The sequence below is a fragment of the Porites lutea genome, chromosome 9 (assembly GCF_958299795.1).
Source record: "Porites lutea chromosome 9, jaPorLute2.1, whole genome shotgun sequence".
NCBI classification, from domain to species: Eukaryota; Metazoa; Cnidaria; class Anthozoa; order Scleractinia; family Poritidae; genus Porites; species Porites lutea.
In genome coordinates, this window is record NC_133209.1 from 4920951 (window position 1) to 4945729 (window position 24779).

The window sequence follows — 24779 nt, forward strand, 5'->3', positions numbered from 1 at the left end:
CTAGATCGATGGATCGTTAGATCGCTAGATCGATGGTTCGTTAGATCGTTAGATCGCTAGATCGTTAGATCGTTGGATCGTTAGATCGTTAGATCGCTAGGTCGTTAGATCACTAGATCGATGGATCGTTAGATCGTTAGATCGATGGGATCGTTAGAACGCCACGTCGATGCATCTTCAGATCGTTAGATCGCTACCGCGTTAGATCGTTGGATCGCTAGATCGATGGATCGTTAGATCGTTAGATCGCTAGATCGATGGGTCGTTAGATCGTTACATCCCTAGATCGTTAGATCGCTAGATCGATGGATCGTTCGATCGTTAGATCGCTAGATCGCTAGATCGATGGATCGTTAGATCGCTAGATCGATGGATCGTTGGATCGTTAGATCGTTAGATCGCTAGAACGTTACATCGTTGGATCGTTAGATCGTTAGATCGCTAGATCGATGGATCTTTAGATCGTTAAGTCGCTAGATCGATAAAGCGTTAGATCGTTAGATCGCGAAGTCGTTAGATCGCTAGATCGATGGATCGTTAGATCGTTAGATCGCTAGATCGATGGATCGTTAGGTCGTTAGATCGCTATATCGTTAAATTGCTGGATCGATGGATCGTTGGATCGTTAGATCGTTGGATCGTTGGATCGATAGATCGTTAAATCGTTGGATCGTTAGATCGCTAGATCGAAGGATCGTTAGATCGTTAGATCGTTAGATCGATGGATCGTTAGATCGCTAGATCGTTAGACCATTGGATTGTTAGATCGTTAGATCGCTAGATCGATGGATCGTTAGATCACTAGATAGATGGATGGTTGGATCGTTAGATCGCTATGTCGATGGATCGTTAGATCGCTAGCGCGTTAGATCGTTAGATCGCTAGATCGTTAGATCGCTAGATCGTTAGATCGCTAGATCGTTAGATCGTTAGCTCGTTAGATCGCTAGATCGTTAGATTGCTAGATCGATGGATTGTGAGATGGTTACACCGCTAGCGCGTTAGATCGTTAGATCGCTAGATTGATGGGTCGTTCGATCCTTAGATCGCTAGATCGATGGATCATTAAATCGTTAGATCGCTACATCGATAAACCGTTAGATCGTTAGATCGCTAAGTCGTTAGATCGCTAAATCGATGGATCGATTGACCGTTAGATCGTTAGATTCTTAGATCGTTAGATCTCTAGATCGATGGATCGTCAGATCGTTAGATCACTAGATCGATGGATCGTTAGATCATTAGATCGCTAGATCGATGGATCGTTCGATCGTTAGATCGCTAGATCGCAAGATCGATGGATCGTTAGATCGCTAGATCGCTAGATCGATGGATCGTTGCATCGTTAGATCGTTAGATTGCTAGAACGTTAGATCATTGGATCGTTAGATCGTTAGATCGCTCGATCGTTAGATCGCTAGATCGATGGATCGTTAGATCGTTAGATCGCTAGATCGATAAACCGTTAGATCGTTAGATCGCTAAGTCATTAAATCGCTAGATCGATGGATCGATTGACCGTTAGATCGTTAGATTCTTAGATCGTTAGATCTCTAGATCGATGGATCGTTAGATCGTTAGATCGCTAGATCGATGGATCGTTAGGTCGTTAGATCGCTATATCGTTAAATTGCTGGATCGTTGGATCGTTAGATCGTTGGATCGATAGATCGTTAGATCGTTGGATCGTTAGATCGCTAGATCGAAGGATCGTTAGATCGTTAGATCGATGGATCGTTAGATCGCTAGATCGTTAGACCATTGGATTGTTAGATCGTTAGATCGCTAGATCGATGGATCGTTAGATCGCTAGATCGATGGATGGTTGGATCGTTAGATCGCTAGGTCGATGGATCGTTAGATCGCTAGCGCGTTAGATCGTTAGATCGCTAGATCGTTAGATCGTTAGCTCGTTAGATCGCTAGATCGTTAGATTGCTAGATCGATGGATTGTGAGATCGTTACACCGCTAGCGCGTTAGATCGTTAGATCGCTAGATTGATGGGTCGTTCGATCCTTAGATCGCTAGATCGATGGATCATTAAATCGTTAGATCGCTAGATCGATAAACCGTTAGATCGTTAGATCGCTAAGTCGTTAGATCGCTCGATCGATGGATCGATTGACCGTTAGATCGTTAGATTCTTAGATCGTTAGATCTCTAGATCGATGGATCGTCAGATCGTTAGATCACTAGATCGATGGATCGTTAGATCATTAGATCGCTAGATCGATGGATCGTTCGATCGTTAGATCACTAGATCGCAAGATCGATGGATCGTTAGATCGCTAGATCGCTAGATCGATGGATCGTTGCATCGTTAGATCGTTAGATTGCTAGAACGTTAGATCATTGGATCGTTAGATCGTTAGATCGCTCGATCGTTAGATCGCTAGATCGATGGATCGTTAGATCGTTAGATCGCTAGATCGATAAACCGTTAGATCGTTAGATCGCTAAGTCATTAAATCGCTAGATCGATGGATCGATTGACCGTTAGATCGTTAGATTCTTAGATCGTTAGATCTCTAGATCGATGGATCGTTAGATCGTTAGATCGCTAGATCGATGGATCGTTAGGTCGTTAGATCGCTATATCGTTAAATCGCTGGATCGTTGGATCGTTGGATCGTTAGATCGTTGGATCGATAGATCGTTAGATCGCTAGATCGTTAGATCGTTGGATCGTTAGATCCCAGGATCGATGGATCGTTAGATCGTTATATCGCTAGATCGATGGGTCGTTAGATCGTTACATCCCTAGATCGTTCGATCGTTAGATCGCTAGATCGATGGATCGTTAGATCGCTAGATCGATGGATCGTTAGATCGTTAGATTGCTAGAACGTTAGATCATTGGATCGTTAGATCACTAGATCGATGGATCGTTAGATCGTTAGATCGCTAGATCGATGGATCGTTAGATCGTTAGATCGCAAAGTCGTTAGATCGCTAGATCGATGGATCGATTGATCGTTAGATCGTTAGATTCTTAGATCGTTAGATCTCTAGATCGATGGATCTTTAGATCGTTAGATCGCTAGATCGATAGATCGTTAGGTCGTTAGATCGCTATATCGTTAAATCGCTGGATCATTGGATCGTTGGATCGTTAGATCGTTGGATCGATAAATCGTTAGATCGCTAGATCGTTAGATCGTTGGATCGTTAGATCGCAGGATCGATGGATCGTTAGATCGCTAGATCGATGGGTCGTTAGATCGTTACATCCCTAGATCGTTAGATCGCTAGATTGATAGATCGTTCGATCGTTAGATCGTTAGATCGCTAGATCGATGGATCGTTAGATCGCTAGATCGATGGATCGTTGGATCGTTAGATCGTTAGATCGCTAGAACGTTAGATCGTTTGATCGTTAGATCGTTAGATCGCTAGATTGTTAGATTGCTAGATCGATGGATCGTTAGATCGTTAGATGGCGAAGTCGTTAGATCGCTAGATCGATGGATCGATTGATCGTTAGATCGTTAGATTCTTAGATCGTTAGATCTCTAGATCGATGGATCGTTAGATCGCTAGATCGATTGATCGTTAGGTCGTTACATCGCTATATCGTTGAATCGCTGGATCGTTGGATCGTTAGATCGTTGGATCGGTAGATCAATAGATCGTTAGATCGCTAGATCGTTAGATCATTGGATCGTTAGATCGCTAGATCGATGGATCGTTAGATCGGTAGATCGTTAGATCGCTAGATCGATGGATCGTTAGATCGCTAGATCGTTAGACCATTGGATTGTTAGATCGTTAGATCGCTAGATCGATGGATCGTTAGATCGTTAGATCGCTAGATCGATAAACCGTTAGATCGTTAGATCGCTATGTCGTTAGATCGCTAGATCGATAGACCGATTGACCGTTAGATCGTTAGATTCTTAGATCGTTAGATCTCTAGATCGATGGATCGTTAGATCGTTAGATCGCTAGATCGATGGATCGTTAGGTCGTTAGATCGCTATATCGTTAAATCGCTGGATCGTTGGATCGTTAGATTGCTAGATCGATAGAACGTTAGATCGCTAGATCGTTAAATCGCTAGATCGTTCGATCGTTAGATCGCTAGATCGATGGATCGTTAGTTCGTTAGATCGCTAGATCGCTAGATCGATGGGTCGTTAGATCGTTACATCCCTAGATCGTTAGATCGCTAGATCGATGGATCGTTCGATCGTTAGATCGCTAGATCGCTAGATCGCTAGATCGATGGATCGCTAGATCGCTAGATCGATGGATCGTTGGATCGTTAGATCGTTAGATCGCTAGAACGTTAGATCGTTGGATCGTTAGATCGTTAGATCGCTAGATCGATGGATCGTTAGATCGTTAGATCGCTAGATCGATAAACCGTTAGATCGTTAGATTGCTAGATCAATGGATCGATTGATCGTTAGATCGTTAGATCTCTAGACCGATGAATCGTTAGATCGTTAGATCCCTAGATCGATGGATCGTTAGGTCGTTACATCGCTATATCGTTAAATCGCTGGATCGTTGGATCGTTAGATCGTTGGATCGCTAGATCGATAGATCGTTAGATCGCTAGATCGTTAGATCGTTGGATCGTTAGATCGCTAGATCGTTAGAGCATTGGATTGTTAGATCGTTAGATCGCTAGATCGATGGATCGTTAGATCGCTAGATCGATAAACCGTTAGATCGTTAGATCGCTAAGTCGTTAGATCGCTAGATCGATAGATCGATTGACCGTTAGATCGTTAGATTCTTAGATCGTTAGATCTCTAGATCGATGGATCGTGAGATCGTTCGATCCCTAGATCGATGGATCGTTAGGTCGTTAGATCGCTATATCGTTAAATCGCTGGATCGTTGGATCGTTGGATCGTTAGATCGTTGGAACGTTAGATCGCAGGATCGATGGATCGTTAGATCGTTAGATCGCTAGATCGATGGGTCGTTAGATCGTTGGATCGCTAGATCGCTAGATCGTTAGATCGTTGGATCGTTAGATCGCTAGATCGATGGATCGTTAGATCAGTAGATCGTTAGATCGCTAGATCGATGGATCCTTAGATCGCTAGATCGTTAGACCATTGGATTGTTAGATCGTTAGATCGCTAGAACGATGGATCGTTAGATCGTTAGATCCCTAGATCGATAAACCGTTAGATCGTTAGATCGCTATGTCGTTAGATCGCTAGATCGATAGATCGATTGAGCGTTAGATGGTTAGATTCTTAGATCGTAAGATCTCTAGATCAATGGATCGTTAGATCGTTAGATCGCTAGATCCATGGCTCGTTAGGTCGTTAGATCGCTATATCGTTAAATCGCTGGATCGTTGGATCGTTGGATCGTTAGATCGCTAGATCGTTAGATCGCTAGATCGTTAAATCGCTAGATCGTTAGATCGTTGGATCGTTAGATCGCTAGATCGATGGATCGTTAGATCGTTAAATCGCTAGGTCGCTAGATCGATGGCTCGTTAGATCCTTACATTCCTAGATCGTTAGATCGCTAGATCGATAGATCGTTCGATCGTTAGATCGCTAGATCGCTAGATCGATGGATCGCTAGATCGATGGATCGTTGGATCGTTAGATCTTTAGATCGCTAGAACGTTAGATCATTGGATCGTTAGATCGCTAGATCGTTAGATCGCTAGATCGATGGATCGTTAGATCGTTAGATCGCTAGGTCGATGGATCGTTAGATTGTTAGATCGGTAGCACGTTAGATCGTTAGATCGATGGATCGATGGATCGTTAGATCGTTAGATCGCTAGATCGATAGATCGTTAGATCGTTGGATCGCTAGATCGATAGATCGTTAGATTGCTAGATCGTTAGATCGTTGGATCGTTAGATCGCTAGATCGTTAGACCATTGGATTGTTAGATCGTTAGATCGCTAGATCGATGGATCGTTAGATCGCTAGATCGATAAACCGTTATATCGTTAGATCGCTAGGTCGTTAGATCGCTAGATAGATAGATCGATGGATCGCTAGATCGATGGATCGTTGGATCGTTAGATCGTTGGATCGTTAGATCGTTAGATCGCTAGATCGATGGATCGTTAGATCGTTAGATCGCTAGATCGATAAACCGTTAGATCGTTAGATCGCGAGGTCGTTAGATCGCTAGATCGATGGATCGATTGATCGTTAGATCGTTAGATTCTTAGATCGTTAGATCTCTAGATCGATGGATCGTTAGAGCGTTAGATCGCTAGATCGATGGATCGTTAGGTCGTTACATCGCTATATCGTTAAATTGCTGGATGGTTGGATGGTTGGATCGTTAGATCGTTGGATCGCTAGATCGATAGATCGTTATATCGCTAGATCGTTAGATCGTTGGATCGTTAGATCGCTAGATCGATGGATTGTTAGACCGGTAGATCGTTAGATCGCTAGATCGATGGATCGTTAGATCGCTAGATCGTTAGACCATTGGATTGTTAGATCGTCAGATCGCTAGATCGATGGATCGTTAGATCGTTAGATCGCAAGATCGATAAACCGTTAGATCGTTAGATCGCTATGTCGTTAGATCGCTAGATCGATAGATCGATTGACCGTTAGATTCTTAGATTGTTAGATCTCTAGATCGATGGATCGTTAGATCGTTAGATCGCTTGATCGATGGATCGTTAGGTCGTTAGATCGCTATATCGTTAAATCGCTGGATCGTTGGATCGTTGGATCGTTAGATCGCTAGATCGATAGATCGTTAGATCGTTAGATCTCTAGATCGATGGATCGTTAGATCGTTAGATCGCTAGATCGCTAGATCGATGGGTCGTTAGATCGTTACATCCCTAGATCGTTAGATCGCTAGATCGATGGATCGTTCGATCGTTAAATCGTTAGATCGCTAGATCGATGGATTGCTAGATCGCTAGATCGGTGGATCGTTGGATCGTTAGATGGTTAGATCGCTAGAACGTTAGATCGTTCGATCGTTAGATCGTTAGATCGCTAGATCGATGGATCGTTAGATCGATAGATCGCGAAGTCGTTATATCGCTAGATCGATGGATCGATTGATCGTTAGATCGTTAGATTCTTAGATCGTTAGATCTCTAGATCAATGGATCGTTAGATCGATGGATCGTTAGGTCGTTACATCGCTATATCGTTAAATCGCTGGATCGTTGGATCGTTAGATCGTTGGATCGCTATATCGATAGATCGATAGATCGCTAGATCGTTAGATCGTTGGACCGTTAGATCGCTAGATCGATGGATCGTTAGATCGGTAGATCGTTAGATCGCTAGATCGATGGATCGTTAGATCGCTAGATCGTTAGACCATTGGATTGTTAGATCGTTAGATCGCTAGATCGATGGATCGTTAGATCGTTAGATCGCTAGATCGATGGTTGGTTGGATTGTTACATCGGTAAGTCGATGGATCGTTAGATCGCTAGCGCGTTAGATCGTTAGATCGCTAGATTGATGGGTCGTTCGATCGTTAGATCGCTAGATCGATAGATCGTTAAATCGTTAGATCGCTAGATCGATAAACCCTTAGATCGCTAGATCGATGGATCGATTGATCGTTAGATCTCTAGATCGATGGATCGTTAGATCGTTAGATCGATGGATCGCTAGATCGTTAGATCGCTATATCGTTAAATCGCTGGATCGTTGGATCGTTAGATCGTTGGATCGCTAGATCGATAGATCGTTAGATCGCTAGATCGTTAGATCGTTGGATCGTTAGTTCGCTAGATCGATGGATCCTTAGATCGTTAGATCGCTAGATCGACGGATCGTTAGATCGCTAGATAGTTAGACCATTGGATTGTTAGATCGTTAGATCGCTAGATCGTTGGATCGTTAGATCGCTAGATCGATGGATCGTTAGATCGCTAGATCGATGGATCGTTAGATCGTTAGATCGCTAGATCGACCGATCGTTAGATTGCAAGATTGTTAGACCATTGGATTGTTAGATCGTTAGATCGCTAGATCGATGGATCGTTAGATCGTCAGATCGCTAGATGGATGGATGGTTGGATCGTTAGATCGGTAGCGCGTTAGATCGTTAGATCGCTAGATCGATAGATCGTTAGATCACTAGATCGTTAGATTGCTAGATCGATGGATCGTTAGATCGTTAGATCGCTAGCGCGTTAGGTCGTTAGATCGCTAGATTGATGGATCGTTCGATCGTTCGATCCCTAGATCGATGGATCGTTAGATCCCTAGATCGATGGCTTGTTAGATCGTTAGATCGCTAGATCGATGGATCTTTAGATCGTTAGATCGTTAGATCGCTAGATCGATGGATTGTTAGATCGTTAGATCGCTAGATCAATGGATCGTTAGCACGCTACGTCGATGCATCGTCAGATCGTAAGATCGCTACCGCGTTAGATCGTTAGATCGATGGATCGTTAGATCGCTAGATCGATGGGTCGTTAGATCTTTACATCCCTAGATCGTTAGATCGATAGATCGATGGATTGTTCGATCGTTAGATCGCTAGATCGATGGATCGTTAGATCGTTAGATCGCTAGATCGCTAGATCGACGGATCGTTAGATCGCTAGATCGACGGATCGTTAGATCGCTAGATCGTTACACCATTGGATTGTTAGATCGTTAGATCGCTAGATCGTTGGATCGTTAGATCGCTAGATCGATGGATCGTTAGATCGTTAGATCGCTAGATCGACCGATCGTTAGATTGCAAGATCGTTAGACCATTGGATTGTTAGATCGTTAGATCGCTAGATCGATGGATCGTTAGATCGTCACATCGCTAGATCGATGGATGGTTGGATCGTTAGATCGGTAGCGCTTTAGATTGTTAGATCGCTAGATCGATAGATCGTTAGATCACTAGATCGTTAGATTGCTAGATCGATGGATCGATAGATCGTTAGATCGTTAGATCGCTAGATTGATGGATCGTTCGATCGTTCGATCCCTAGATCGATGGATCGTTAGATCGCTAGATCGATGGTTCGTTAGATCGTTCGATCGCTAGATCGATGGATCTTTAGATCGTTAGATCGTTAGATCGCTAGATCGATGGATTGTTACATCGTTAGATCGCTAGATCAATGGATCGTTAGAACGCTACGTCGATGCATCGTCAGATCGTAAGATCGCTACCGCGTTAGATCGTTAGATCGCTAGATCGATGGATCGTTAGATCGCTAGATCGATGGGTCGTTAGATCTTTACATCCCTAGATCGTTAGATCGATAGATCGATGGATTGTTCGATCGTTAGATCGCTAGATCGATGGATCGTTAGATCGCTAGATCGCTAGATCAATGGATCGTTGGATCGTTAGATCGTTAGATCGCTAGAACGTTAGATCATTGGATCGTTAGATCGCTAGATCGTTAGATCGCTAGATCGTTAGATCGTTGGATCGTTAGATTGCTAGATTGCTAGACCATTGGATTGTTAGATCGTTAGATCGCTAGATCGATGGATCGTTAGATCGCTAGATCGATAAACCGTTAGATCGTTAGATCGCTAGATCGCTAGATCGATAGATCGATTGACCGTTAGATCGTTAGATTCTTAGATCGTTAGATCTCTAGATCGATGGATCGTGACATCGTTAGATCGCTAGATCGATGGATCGTTAGGTCGTTAGATCGCTATATCGTTAAATCGCTGGATCGTTGGATCGTTGGATCGTTAGATCGTTGGATCGATAGATCGTTAGATCGCTAGATCGTTAGATCGTTGGATCGTTAGATCGCAGGATCGATGGATCGTTAGATCGTTAGATCGCTAGATCGATGGGTCGTTAGATCGTTGGATCGCTAGATCGATAGATCGTTAGATCGCTAGATCGTTAGATCGTTGGATCGTTAGATCGCTAGATCGATGGATCGTTAGATCAGTAGATCGTTAGATCGCTAGATCGATGGATCGTTAGATCGCTAGATCGTTAGACCATTGGATTGTCAGATCGTTAGATCGCTAGAACGATGGATCGTTAGATCGTTAGATCGTTAGATCGCTAGATCGATAAACCGTTAGATCGTTAGATCAGTATGTCGTTAGATCGCTAGATCGATAGATCGATTGACCGTTAGATCGTTAGATTCTTAGATCGTTAGATCTCTAGATCAATGGATCGTTAGATCGTTAGATCGCTAGATCGATGGATCGTTAGGTCGTTAGATCGCTATATCGTTAAATCGCTGCATCCTTGGATCGTTAGATCGCTAGATCGATAGATCGTTAGATCGCTAGATCGTTAAATCGCTACATCGTTGGATCGTTGGATCGTTAGATCGCTAGATCGATGGATCGTTACATCGTTAGATCGCTAGGTCGCTAGATCGATGGGTCTTTAGATCGTTACATCCCTAGATCGTTAGATCGCTAAATGGATGGATCGTTCGATCGTTAGATCGCTAGATCGCTAGATCGATGGATCGCTAGATCGATGGATCGTTGGATCGTTAGATCTTTAGATCGCTAGAACGTTAGATCGTTGGATCGTTAGATCGTTAGATCGCTAGATCGATGGATCTTTAGATCGTTAGATCGTTCGATCCCTAGATCGATGGATCGTTAGATCGGTAGATCGATGGTTCGTTAGATCGTTAGATCGCTAGATCGATGGATCTTTAGATCGTTAGATCGTTAGATCGCTAGATCGATGGATTGTTAGATCGTTAGATCGCTAGATCACTGGATCGTTAGAACGCTACGACGATGCATCGTCAGATCGTTAGATAGCTACCGCGTTAGATCGTTAGATCGCTAGATCGATGGATCGTTAGATCGTTAGATCGCTAGATCGATGGGTCGTTAGATCGTTACATCGCTAGATCGTTAGATCGCTAGATCGATGGATTGTTCGATCGTTAGATCGATGGATCGTTAGATCGCTAGATCGCTAGATCGATGGATCGTTGGATCGTTAGATCGTTAGATCGCTAGAACGTTAGATCATTGAATCGTTAGATCGCTAGATCGATGAATCGTTAGATCGTTAGATCGCTAGGTCGATGGATCGTTAGATTGTTAGATCGGTAGCGCGTTAGATCGTTAGATCGCTAGATCGATGGATCGATGGATCGATGGATCGTTAGATCGTTAGATCGCTAGATCGATGGATCGTTAGATCGTTAGATCGCTAGGTCGATGGATCGTTAGATCGTTAGATCGCTACACGTTAGATTGTTAGATCGGTGGATCGATGGATCGTTCGATCGTTGATCGCTAGATCGATGGATCGTTAGATCGGTAGATCCTTAGATCACTAGATCGATGGATCGTTAGATCGCTAGATGGTTAGATCGTTAGATCGCTAGATCGATGGATCGTTAGATCGTTAGATCACTAGATCGATGGATTGTGAGATCGTTAGATCGCTCGGTCGATGGATCGTTAGATTCTAAGATCGCTAGCGCGTTACATCGTTAGATCGCTAGATCGATGGATCGTTAGGTCGCTAGATCGATGGATCTTTAGATGGTTAGATAGCTAGATCGTTAGATCGTTGGATCGTTAAATAGTTAGATCGGTAGATCGTTAGATCGCTAGATCGATGGATCGTTAGATCGCTAGATCGATGGATCTTTAGATCGTTAGATCGTTAGATCGCTAGATCGATGGATTGTTAGATCGTTAGATCGCTAGATCGATGGATCCTTAGATCATTAGATGGCTAGATCGATGGAGAGTTAGATCGATCACTATATCGTTAGATCGCTAGATCGTTAGATCGCTAGATCCTTAGATCGCTAAATTGATTGATCGTTAGATCGTTAGATCGCTAGATCGATGGATCGTTAGATTGTTAGATCGCTAGATCGATGCATCGTTAGATCGTTAGATCGCTAGATCGATGGATCGTTAGATCGCTAGATCGATGGATCATGAGATCGCTCGATCGCTAGATCGTTAGATCCATCGCTAGATGGATAGATCGTTAGATCGTTAGATCGCCAGATGGATTGATTGTTAGCTCGTTAGATCGATCTCTAGATGGATGGATCGTTAGATCGTTAGATCACTAGATCGCTAGATCGATGGATCGTGAGATCGTTAGATCGCTCGGTCGATGGATCGTTAGATTCTAAGATCGCTAGCGCGTTACATCGTTAGATCGCTAGATCGATGGATCGTTAGGTCGCTAGATCGATGGATCTTTAGATGGTTAGATAGCTAGATCGTTAGATCGTTGGATCGTTAAATAGTTAGATCGCTAGATCGTTAGATCGCTAGATCGATGGATCGTTTGATCGCTAGATCGATGGATCTTTAGATCGTTAGATCGTTAGATCGCTAGATCGATGGATTGTTAGATCGTTAGATCGCTAGATCGATGGATCCTTAGATCATTAGATTGCTAGATCGATGGAGAGTTAGATCGATCACTGTATCGTTAGATCGCTAGATCGTTGGATCGTTAGATCGCTAGATCCTTCGATCGCTAAATTGATTAATCGTTAGATCGTTAGATCGCTAGATCGATGGATCGTCAGATTGTTAGATCGCTAGATCGATGCATCGTTAGATCGTTAGATCGCTAGATCGATGGATCGTTAGATCGCTAGATCGATGGATCGTGAGATCGCTCGATCGCTAGATCGTTAGATCGATCGCTAGATGGATAGATCGTTAGATCGTTAGATCGCCAGATGGATTGATTGTTAGCTCGTTAGATCGATCGCTAGATGGATGGATCGTTAGATCGTTAGATCGCTAGATGGATTAATTGTTAGCTCGTTAGATCGCTAGATCGTTAGTTTGCTAGATCGTTAGATCGCTAGATCGATGGATCGTTAGATCGCAAGATCGATGGATCGTTAGATCGTTAGATCGCTTGATCGATGGATCGTTAGATCGCTAGATTGTTAGATCGTAAGATCGCTAGATCGATGGATCGCTAGATCGAACGATCTAAGGATCCATCGATGTAGCGATCTAACGATCTAGCCATCTTACGATCTAGCGATCTAACGATCTAGTGATCTATTAGACGTCTGATGTTGGGTGCCTGTTATCAGACGTCTTAAGACAGGTGTCTGTTATCAGACGTCTGATGTCAGGTGTCTGTTATCAGACGTCTGATGTCAGGTGTCTGTTATTAGACGTCTGATGACAGGTGTCTGTTATCAGACTTCTGATGACAGGTGTCTGTTATCAGACATCTGATGACAGGTGTCTGTTATCAGACATCTGATGACAGGTGTCTGTTATTAGACGTCTGACGGCAGGTGTCTGTTATTAGACGTCTGATGACAGGTGTCTGTTATGAGACGTCTGATGTCAGGTGTCTGTTATTAGACGTCTGATGATAGGTGTCTGTTATCAGACTTCTGATGACAGGTGTCTGTTATCAGACATCTGATGACAGGTGTCTGTTATCAGACGTCTGATGACAGGTGTCTGTTATCAGACATCTGATGACAGGTGTCTGTTATTAGACGTCTGACGTCAGGTTTCTGTTATTAGACGTCTGATGACAGGTGTCTGTTATCAGACTTCTGTTGACAGGTGTCTGTTATTAGACATCTGATGCCAGGTGTCTGTTATCAGACATCTGATATTAGACGTCTGATGTCAGGTGTCTGTTATCCGACGTCTGATGACAGGTGTCTGTTATCAGACATCTGATAACAGATGTCTGTTATCAGACGTCTGATATCAGGTGTCTGTTATGAGACATCTGATGGCAGGTGTCTTTTTTCAGACATCTGATGACAGGTGTCTGTTATCAGACGTGTGATGACAGGTGTTTGTTATCAGACATCTGATAACAGACACCTGACATCAAACAAGGTGTCTGTTATCAGACATCTGATGACAGGTGTCTGTTATCAGTCGTCTGATGTCAGGTGTCTGTTATCAGACGTCTGATGACAAGTTTCTTTTTCAGACGTCTGATGTCAGGTGTCTGTTATCAGATGTCTGATGACAGGTGTCCGTTATCGGAAATCGGATATCAGACGTCTGATGACAGGTGTCTTTTATCAGACTTCTGATGACAGGTATCTGTTATGAGACGTCTGATGACAAGTGTCTGTTATCAGACGTTTAATATCAGAAGTCTGATGTCAGGTGTCTGTTGTCAGACGTGTAATGACAGGTGTCTGATATCAGACGTCTGATGACAGGTATCTTTTATCAGACTTCTGATGACAGGTGTCTATTGTCAGTTGTCTGATGACAAGTGTCTGTTATCAGACATTAGATATCAGACGTCTGATGTGAAGTGTCTGTTATGAGACGTCTAATGACAGGTGTCTGTTATCATACATCTGATGACAGGTGTCTGATATCAGACATCTGATGTGGGGTGTCTGTTATCAGACATCTGATGTCAGGTGTCTGTTTTTAGACGTCTGATGACAGATGTCTGATATCAGACGTCTTATGACAGGTGTCTGTGATCAGACGTCTGATGACAGGTGTCTGTGTCAGACGTCTGATGACAGGTGTCTGTTACATCAGATGACTGATGTCAGGTGTCTGATATCAGACGTCTGACATAAGATAACCCAGGGTTAGAACGAAATTTCAATTCAGATATGAAACTAATGAAAGCTTAAAAAGCTAATTCCACAATTGATCTGCTCCCAACGTTAGTGGCTTCATAGTTCAGTTGGTAGAGCATCGCACCTGTATTGCAAGGTCACGGGTTCAAACCCTGTTGAAGTCCTAAATGTTTTTTTCAGGCTTCTTTACGCAATTGCATAAATTGTGTTCACTGCGACGATCATTTCTTCATTTTCATTTCATTTCATTTCCGCAGTTCATATATGATTTATTTCAAATATTGTGAACAAAAAATATTATTATACTAATAAATGCTAAAAAACCAATGATGGCCTTTTTCACCTTACTTACGGTAAATGTATGCAGCTGTGTGCCTTGAAATGCATCAATCAGATGAATGACACCTCCACTTGCAGACAGCAAGATCATTTTACCATCTGAACTAAATTTCACACCTGTCCACTCAATGTTAGGGTCATTTTGAATGTGGAAAGTTGAAAATGGACCCTGTGAAAATAGGTGAAAAAAAAAAACAAAGCGCTTAGGCATGAGAGATACAGTCGACTCTCTCTAAGATGGACACCTTTGGGACCGGCACTAGCTGTCCGTCATACAGAGATGTCCGTCTTATAGAAAGTCAAATAAAGGGAGTAAAGAGAGGCAGGGACCAACTCTTGGTGTCTGTTTTACAGAGGTGTCTGTCTTATAGAGATGTCCGTTAAGAGAGAGTCGACTGTATTATTTGTACGTACTGACATTACATGTCTATGGAAAAGAAATACAACACCACCACGTTAGTGATGCAAATTTATTTTTCTCTATTTAGGGTACGGAAATTAGATGATTATGTATGATAAAAGTTCAAACTCTGATCGATCAGCATCTTATCATTTCTTTTAGATCTGCCGTTAAAAAAAGTACACGCAGCTTGTGTGTAAAAGTAAGAGGGAAAATTTGTCTACAATAAATATATACATCTTGCATGTAACTAAGCTTTATGTAATTGTTTTATAAAGAAGTTTAGGAGGGGTCAGCAGTTTGATTGCCAGGTATATTTTAAGAGGGGTCCATTGGCCAAGATGGGTAAAGCAGCTATATTGTAGAGTACAAACAATACATGTGAAACAATAACGCTAAATTGTACAATTTTATGCTAATCCTATTGGTTTTTGTTTAAGCACCACTATTTTGTACAACTTAGTCATTTGTATTAGGCAGAAATTCTGTTTGCACTCTAAACTTCATTGTTATTTCAAATTTTAGTGAATAAAGAATCCAGACCTACAATGTACCATAAAATTCCGAAAATAAGCCCCTCCATGCATAAGCCCCTCCATGTATAAGCCCCTCCAAATATAAGCCCCCCAAACGGGTAATGCAAAAAATCCTCCGTTAAATCGCCCCTCCAAATATGAGCCCCCCAGGGGCTTGTACTTGGAAAAATTACCCTCAAATACAAAGTAAAACAAAGTAAGAATGGTAAATTTACTTCCAACTATAAGGCTAGCCCAATCAATTTAGAAACGCAAATTTCCTTCCATAAATAAGCCCCTCCGAATATAGGCCCCTCCAAAAATAAGCCCCTCAAAAATATAAGCTTCGGGGCTTATTTTCGGAATTTTACGGTATCTGCTTTAATATTTGGTTTGACTGAATTTTCTTTTAACAAAATGCTTGTCACTTCAATAGCCCCCAAAAAACATGATAAAACAACAAGAAAGTAGTCCTTTTAGAACTGCAGGCAAAGAAATTGCATGGTTATTACAGTTGTGTTCACAATGAAGGCACGATTTGTAAAAATCTATTACATTCCTCCTATTTAACAAAGCAACACTTTTATGAGTTAATAGTACATGTGTGTTACTGCATGCATTCTAATGATTACTATTACTTTGTAGAGCATATAACAGGAGATATAAGGTTGGGAGGTAATCACGTAAATATCGAATAAAGAAGGGGGGTCACTTGCTACATTGTATTTATATGGTCTGCAGGGGCCCTAACAGAAGTTTTGATCTTTCCAACATATTTTTCCCTCCCCCCTCTACATAAATAATGATCAGTCCCTAATTTCACAAAATGAACTTTGGAAAATTCTTGTGGAATTTTGACTTTGGCCTCTTCTTTGATTGAAAGGGTTAATCTTGACTTCTTGAAATTAAAATGACAGAACATATGTTTGCATATACCCTACCAAGGAAACATGACAAAAATGAAGTTTTCTCCAGTTTCTTGAAAGAAGCTAAAATTCAGTCTAGATATTCTACCTTGTCAAAAGACCTCAAGTCATAAAGCTTCACCATTTCAGAGTCCACACCAGCAGCAAATATGAGGCCTTCAGGATCAAAAGCTGCCACAGGTCTACCATTAACATGCATTAGTCCCTATATAGAAGAAAAGACACAGAAAAAGTTATTTAACAGTAGCTATAAAGAGGTAATTTGAGAGTTCTGTACAGTAACGCAAATGATCCCCAACCGCAAATGATCCCGAGACCGCAAATGATCCCCAAAATGGACCTCAAACGATCCTCGACCGCAAGTGATCCCCAAAGTCGACCGCAAATGATCCCGAAAGAAAAATAGGAATGACTTGGACTCAAGTTAGTGGATCATTGTGTCGATTAATTATTATTACAATAAGTCAGATTAAAAGCTAAATTTTACTTCTCAAGTAAATATATGAATAAAAACTGAATGAAAAAATCATTCAAGCGTAAAAACGAAGTCAGTAGGCAACACGACTTTTACCTCACGCTAAAATACTGCTTGTTCCAATGACTTTTTTCCGGCTCTGGCAGGCAGATTATACCTCTGAAGAAAACGTTTTGACTGAACAAATGTGATTTTTGCCGCTTATTTCATACTGAGAGGTCATGACACGCATTTTCTGTGGTTATTCAGGAGCACCCAAGGAGAATAAAGGTCAAAACCACTTAAACATAGCATTGTTAAACGTGTTTTAGTATTTAAACGGTAGATATAGGCATATTTTTATCCCCTAAAAATTTTTCATCTGTTCGGATTTCCTAGCTGAAAGTCTAGTGATCCGAAAAATATAGGGATCAAAACTTACCTTTTCGAAAATTCCAGTCAGAAAAAAGGCTCCCAAAAATTCTAGGTGACCTTTTTAGGGTAAAAATAGGTCAAAAATAGGCAGTCATGCCATTTTTTAGATGTTTGAAAATCCTAGGAGAGGCAGGCAAGCAAGAAATTTTACAACAAATGTCCCGAAAATTCTAGATCTCAAATCGTCTTCCGAACAGATATTTTCCGAAAATTGTCGTTGGGTGCCCCTGGTTATTGTTGTTTCTGGTCGGCATGATTTGCCCTTTGATGCAAGAGCATTTCCTTTGACCTCTTTTGAAATGCAGTGCTCTTCATTGCTGCTAAATAAGGGTTTTAGGTTGTTTAATTTTCTCCAAAGTGCCTCCTGGATCCGAATAATCATAAGCGACTTTCTTTTAGTACGTGAATGTGACGGTTTCCTACGATGTTTTGTCACGCGATAACTACCGCTTAGCGCCAATATAACTATTCACAACACGTTCATGAGCTGTAAGAAAGTTGCTATTTCGACATAAATCGAAACCTGTGGACATTGATAAGTTCGGGGGCATTTTGACTTGTGTTTATGTTAAATCATGCCTTGTTCCGTAACGGGCACCTAAGTTAGGAACAAATGTCTTGCTGTTTATCACCTAAAATTAACATTTCAGAGAAAAATCAAAATTAAATATTCTGGCTGATTAATTTCACACTTTCAAAAAGATCAGTAAAGTCGATAAAGCTCTTGTTTTGTAGAGGATGCCCGGCTTTGTATTCCTTGGTAGAAAAGTTGAGCTTCTAGCCGTTAAAATAATAGAGTTTTTTCTGCGTAACGTCCTGCCTGTCTTAAATTTTTCAAAAGACGAAACATTCTTGAAAAAAAATTGAAGCAATCGACAAAGGAAGAAGTATACGGCTAATACCATACCTTTTCAGATTTATTCAATTTTTTTTTTCGCCTTGTATAAATTGACCTGTGATGTAGCGTCCTCCTTGCCTTTTTCTTTAAAAGGCGAGAGAAAAAGGTTTTTTTTTTTATAATCAGTCTTTTTGGGTAATCAGTCCCATAAAATCCATTCCATTCCTCAAGTTTTCACGGGATCATTTGCGGTCGAGTTTAGGGATCACTTGCGGTCGAGGATCATTTGCGGTCCATTTTGGGGATCATTTGCGGTCTCGGAGTCATTTGCGGTTGGGGATCATTTGCGGTACTGTACAGTTCACTAATGTATTAAAACTTGCAACAAATACATGTAGGCAGCAACAGCTTAACTTACGGTATTTACATGTAGGTATTTACATGTAGGTATTTGTAGCTTAGGTATTTACAAGTAGCATTGAAACTTCGGTGCCTTTTGTAGTTTTTTTTTTTGTCTTCAAAATCAAAGTTGAAAGTTGGGGCTACTGCTTCTCCATGAATGCAGCTTACGCATGAGCGTATACAGAAGTAATATTAGTGAATACTCCCTTGGGAGTGTCAGTATACCTGACAATTGGGTGATCGTAAGTCCCATAATCTTAGAGTTCGGTCCAGTGAACCTGACACAAACGTATCATCCATCGGTGACATATGAAGCGTCATAACCCTAAAAATAAAGAATTGGGGAAAGATTAAGATGAAAGTAAAAAGTTATGTAACTTTCATTTAATATTCTTGCGGGTGTAACTTCAAATGGTCATCAGCTGGCTTTTCTGTTTGTAATTGCTTTGAAAGATGCACTGAGATTACAAAGAGAATGCAATATCTACCAGAAATACCTACAACAAGCCATATATTTTCTGGGTTGCTCCTAGCCTCTATTTTGTAACATGGGTTAGTGAGAAACTTTTGATATGAAAATGAGAGAATTTGTTAAAAAATCGAAGCATTTTCCTAGGTGATCATTTTAGTAATTCTCATAACCCATTCTTTTGATTATGTGTTCATATTGTTAGAAGAAAATTGATGTTGGTCAATCTTAAGATTTAAAGGGTCAGTATTGCATGCATGGACTCACCTTTTGGTGTGACCTGTAAAATATCTCAAATATTTGTTGTCGTGGAGTGAAAGGTATCGAATGGTATCTGTTATATTAAAAGAAACAGACAAGCAAATGTGAGGCAGTTAAACTTTTGTGTGCCTTTGGTGGTATTTACAGTAACTGTAAATACCACCAAGGGCAAACAAAAGTTTAAACTCACTACACATAAATCCGCTATCTCAAAATTAATGTCACTATCTGTTTTTAAAAAATCCCTTCCTTGAAAAGTCACACAACTAAATAGGACACACAGCCAAAATAAACAAACTACAGGATTGCATAATAATGGGGGGCACAACCCTATCACAGGTAATTAGCGACATTTTATTGTGTTATGTGCTCAAATAACACAAAGCCTTACTTATTGCCCCACTACCATGGGGCAGTAAGTGATATTATTATATGGCTGAGTCTGTTTTCGCCATGCGATTGGTCAATTTGCGGTCCGTAACTTGCTATACGGACCAAACTTTTTAAAGAAAATGCTCATTTCGGAGCTCTAAATCTCTTTACCTCGCAAAAAAGGTTTAAATAAAGTTTTAAGATGTCTGTCAACCTTTAGGACTTGGATGTTGACTTTGGCCTTCAACATTTTAAACTATGTTTATTTGTGAACAAAGGCGATGAAGAAACTAACTCGTAAACTTATCGAAGAGGATTCTAGTCAGTGTTTGAAAATTTTATCGTAGCACACAGTTAAGAACATGAAAATCGACTGGCATAAATTGATGCAAAAAAAACTTGGTCCGTAATTTACAGTACGGACCGAAAACTTGGCTAATAAGAGGTATCTATCTCCCCGGCACCACCGGCTGGATCAGAAAGGAATTAAATGATTTCCCTTGGCTTTTTTTCTTTTTTCCTGAGTCACTACTCCTCCACAATGCTACATGCATAGCTGACCTAACTGCACAGGGTTTGCATTTTTTTACCCACAACAGCTGTACTACCGTAATCAAAATAGGACTTTCAATATCAAAGTACTATAGTGAGAAAATTATTGACATAAAACAAAGCTGTCAGATAAAGAAGAAGTCATAAATGAAACAATACCCCGTAAACATGATCAGGTATGAGATTCTGCTAAGTAAGGCCCAGTTCTAACGTCAATCTTTTTATGTACTCAACTTATACCTATTTAAGTCAACCCAAATGATACAAGTTCAACTTAATTAGTCGGACTCAACTCATTTTCACAATGTACCATGGTCTACAGTGAAAATAAATTTTAGTACCTTCTGCACTAGGTTCAGCACATGAGAAAATCGACATTTGAAAGGAACTCGCTCTACAGTCAAAATTCCCATGTGGGCCACTCGCAGGGCTGTCAACCCCCCATGTCTTCAAACATTGAGAATTGATACGGAAGGGATGATAGATGACATCTTAACACATGGTACATGACTTCATTTGTGCAAAAAATACTTATTGACTCAGATCGTCACAAATTTGCCATGACACAAGATGTGCAAAAAAGCTTATTGTAAATAGTTGTGTACCTTTGCTGGAGACAAGGAGATATAGTTCAAAATCTGGAGTCTCCCGGATTATCCCGGAGAGTTTACAGCACTGCACTTGATCTTAATTCATGGGTCAACCCAAATTAGATGTGTTGGACTTAACTGATTCAAACGTCAATCTCTTCATGTACTTACTTGATGGGATTAGCTTTGGTACATGAAACGATAGACGTTTGAACTGGGCCTACAAAGTCATGTAAGGCCAAGTTAAGACCCCAAACTTTTCATGAGCCTAACCTAATTCGAATTAAGGCCTACCCAAGTTATTTAGACCAGCTGAATTGATTCAGTTGCCGATCTTAATTCCAGCTGAACTAAATTCAAAAGGAGAAAAATATTCATTTTGGTCAGACTGCTTGGAAAATATGTCATAATAATTAATGCATTTGGCTCGGCACATTGAAAGTTTGGCATCTGAGTCAAAGCCGTTCTAAAGTCGATCCAAATTCGAGATTCCCGGCAGGGATGGGATGGGGTGGGGGGGGGGGGGGAGAACAGCTGCGCCGTTCCAAATTGAAACAGGCCTTCCTAATTGATTAAGACGCCGAACTTTTCATGTACTTAATTCAATGTATTAGGTTCGGCTCATGAAAAGTTCGACGTCTGAACCATCCTCGGAGACCCAGGGGCAGATAGTGGGGGCGAGGGAAAGTCTAAACGGGCGGAAAAATGTGGCACGAAGCAAAAGTAAAGAACAGCGAGAAGAGCCCTTGGGGACAATGTTTTACCAGACCAGTTCCAAACAGTCACCGTTGTTCTGGCTTCTGATTGGTGCCAGAAAACTTGTATCAGAAGCCAGAACGGCAGTGACTGTTTGGGACTGGTCTGGTAAGACATTGTCCCCAGGGGCTCTTCTCGCCGTTCTTTACTTTCTTTTCGGCCGTTTAGACTTTCCCTCATCCCCACAGTCTATCTGCCCCTGGGTCTCCGAGGATGCGTCTGAACCGGGCCTAAGGGATACATATTACAAGGGGACATTTAATGCTGTATCTGAATGAAGCTTAAATGATTTAAAAAACAATCTTTTAGCTTACCATCAATCTTTGTGGATGTGTGAATCACGGTGTTAGTTGCATGTGTGTACTGGATTTGCGCTACGCCATATTTCTTGCTGTACAGAGTTCGTTTCGGCCTGTGAAAACGTAATAACTTGTTTATAAACATAAGTTTTCTCCAATTATGTCTTCTTTGATAAAATACACCGTTTATAAACAGAAATATTTCTTAAACAACATTGCACTGTGACTGAACTACCATGAAAATGCTTACTTTCCCTCGACGCAATCGTAAATCACAATCGAATCATCGTCGCTGCTGGAAATAAGAGTCTCTCCATTCGGAGAGAAGTCTATGTGATTGACTCGATCACTGTTTTCTCGAAAGACTTTTGCCACTCGAAAGCTTCGAATGGTATTATCAACCAGCTTCATTTTGTCAAAAGACAGCGGCCGCCATTTTCTTAAGAGGTTTGATTTGGTTTCTTTTCATGCCTTTTACATGACGTATGGGATACGACCAATTTTTCCGCTGGAATATTGCAAAAGACGACATGCACACATCGTCCACGTGTCAACCATGTGGACCCACGTGTATTGTAATGGTTAAAGCAATTGTTTTCCCGCTGCATGCCGGCCCTCCGCAAATTTTGTGTCTGGATTCTATACGGGTCTATACGCAAACAAGAGAGAATTTCTCTCTTGATTAAAGTAAATCGGTAGCTAGTCTCTTGCATTTCACCAAAATTTGTGGGGATTACAACCTGCAAGAACGAGTAAAAACGACCCCTCACCCGTCCAACAAAAATACTGTCAGTTAGTCTGTGAACAGGACGGAAGAACGCGTGAAGTGATGAGATAATGGGGAGACTTGCGTTTCTCGCTTTCTCTACTCAGTTTTGCTTTTGATATACCCTACTGCTTTGAGACCATATCGCTCCTCACCTTCACAAGCTGCAGTTCAAATTTTATAAGAGCAAAGCCACTTAAAAGGACCCAGTTACTTCAAGTCCTTCATAACATAGGCGAAAAGCTGGACAAGCGAGTATAGGTCGATGTTATCTATCTTGCCTCCGTTAAAGCCTTCGACACAGTGTCGACAGGGTTAACCACAAACTGCGGCTCAAGAAGCTCCACCGATTCGGCATCAGCAGTGCCTGTTGACTTGGTTCGAAGACTATCTCACTGACCACGTCCAAAGGGTCACCGTTCTCGGAGTCAAAGGCTCGCCTCTTCCTGTATTATCAGGCGTGCGGCAAGGATCAATACTTGGACCTCTCTTGTTCCTCATATATGTGACTGAATGACCTTCTGGTGACGTGGCGACCTCTGTTTCTCTCTTTGTCGATCACACGAGGTGCTTCTGGCCAATAAAAACCTGGAGGATGGTGCTTGCCTACAACGTGACCTCGAACACATCAACCCATGATGTGATTTCTGCCCGGCGGGGGCGGGGGAGGGGTACTTTGGGAATTTCTGGGTGGGGATGTACAGCTGGGACCCTGGAACCTATTACCTATACCAGAGCTAGTTCAACTGAATTTTGCTACCCTACTGAGTAAACTCCCCAAATCCCCCCTATCCTAGAGTAGCTATTTTCTAGAAACTACTGAGGTTACTAGCACAGTCTAGCCAAAACAAAACCTTATGCCACAGTCCCTAGTCTAGATAAAATCTTCAACCAACTTATCAGTTTCTGAAAACCCTATTCTAGACCCAAACGCTCTGATTTATATACCCTATCCCAGAGTAAACTGCTTGAAAACAATAAAACCTATATAGCCCATATATGGCAGTACCCCCCGGGGATTTCTGGCAAATCAGAGACCTTAATCAATCCAAGTGTGTGCTACTTTCTATCACCAGAAATACTAGTCCGTTTCACTTCCCCGCTATCAATTATCCGATGTTCAAGTTAAGACGATGGAAGCTCAGAAGGACTTTGGGGTTCTAGTTACAAAAACATCTGAAATGAAACTCCCAAGTGCTGGCGGCTTATTCGGCGAAGGCCCGATGATAGGATGCCTGGCTTTATTGGGTGCAGCTTTTGACATTCATGACCAGCGAGTCTTTATACTTTTTAGTTTAAGTTACTTTACTCGTTACTAGTTCGCAGCGACCTCGCATCCTGTTCGCAGGTGTGGGCTCCTCAAACTGTCAATCTTATCCTTGACATCGAAAGCCAGAATTCAGCGGCGTGCAACAAAATTCAATATATCTTTGCCGTATCGGTCCGAAGTTAGTTCTAAGAAGAGCCTTTTAAAAACCGGGTGTCTACCTCTATGTTATTGGCACGAATTTTTAGATCTGGTGTGCTGTATTCAAATGTCTGTCGATCGTTTTATTTCAGTAATGTACCCCACTAGACCCAGGCGCCCTGACCCTCTCACGGCGACTCTGCTGAATACGATTAGAGCCAACACCGTTACTTTTGAGAACACTGAGAAAAGCTTTTTACTGAACGGCCCCAAGAACTTTAACACTTTAACGGCCCACCTTCGCAACGTTGACTGTTCAGTAGCGCACTTTAAAGGTGATGTTACACGTGGGAAGATTCGCAACGACGATTTTAGCGTGACACATCGTTGGGTCTCAATAGGGCCATTTATACGACAAAAAAAAAAAAATGAAAAACTACAATATACTACAAAAAAAACTGAAATCTACAATATAAAAAGGAATAATATATCGGACTATAAAAGGATATTGTATAAAAATGT

The 24779-nt window shown here is 41.6% G+C and overlaps 1 protein-coding gene across 2 annotated transcripts in view; it reads right to left on the minus strand.

Annotated features, from left to right (window-relative positions):
* Window positions 1–22566, minus strand: part of LOC140947561 (WD repeat-containing protein 82-like) — a 28314-nt gene extending 5748 nt beyond the window's left edge. The window contains exons 1-6 of one of the 2 annotated variants that reach the window (XM_073396699.1): window positions 22334–22566; window positions 22099–22196; window positions 19521–19587; window positions 19010–19109; window positions 16744–16860; window positions 14819–14983 (exon numbers count right to left, since the gene is read on the minus strand). In XM_073396699.1, the coding sequence (XP_073252800.1) occupies window positions 14819–14983; window positions 16744–16860; window positions 19010–19109; window positions 19521–19587; window positions 22099–22196; window positions 22334–22494 (708 nt within the window). In that variant the 5' untranslated portion in view covers window positions 22495–22566. The remainder of the gene's footprint in view (window positions 1–14818; window positions 14984–16743; window positions 16861–19009; window positions 19110–19520; window positions 19588–22098; window positions 22197–22333) is intronic. The other variant, XM_073396701.1, reaches the window with a different exon arrangement.
* Window positions 22567–24779: the final 2213 nt, after the last annotated feature.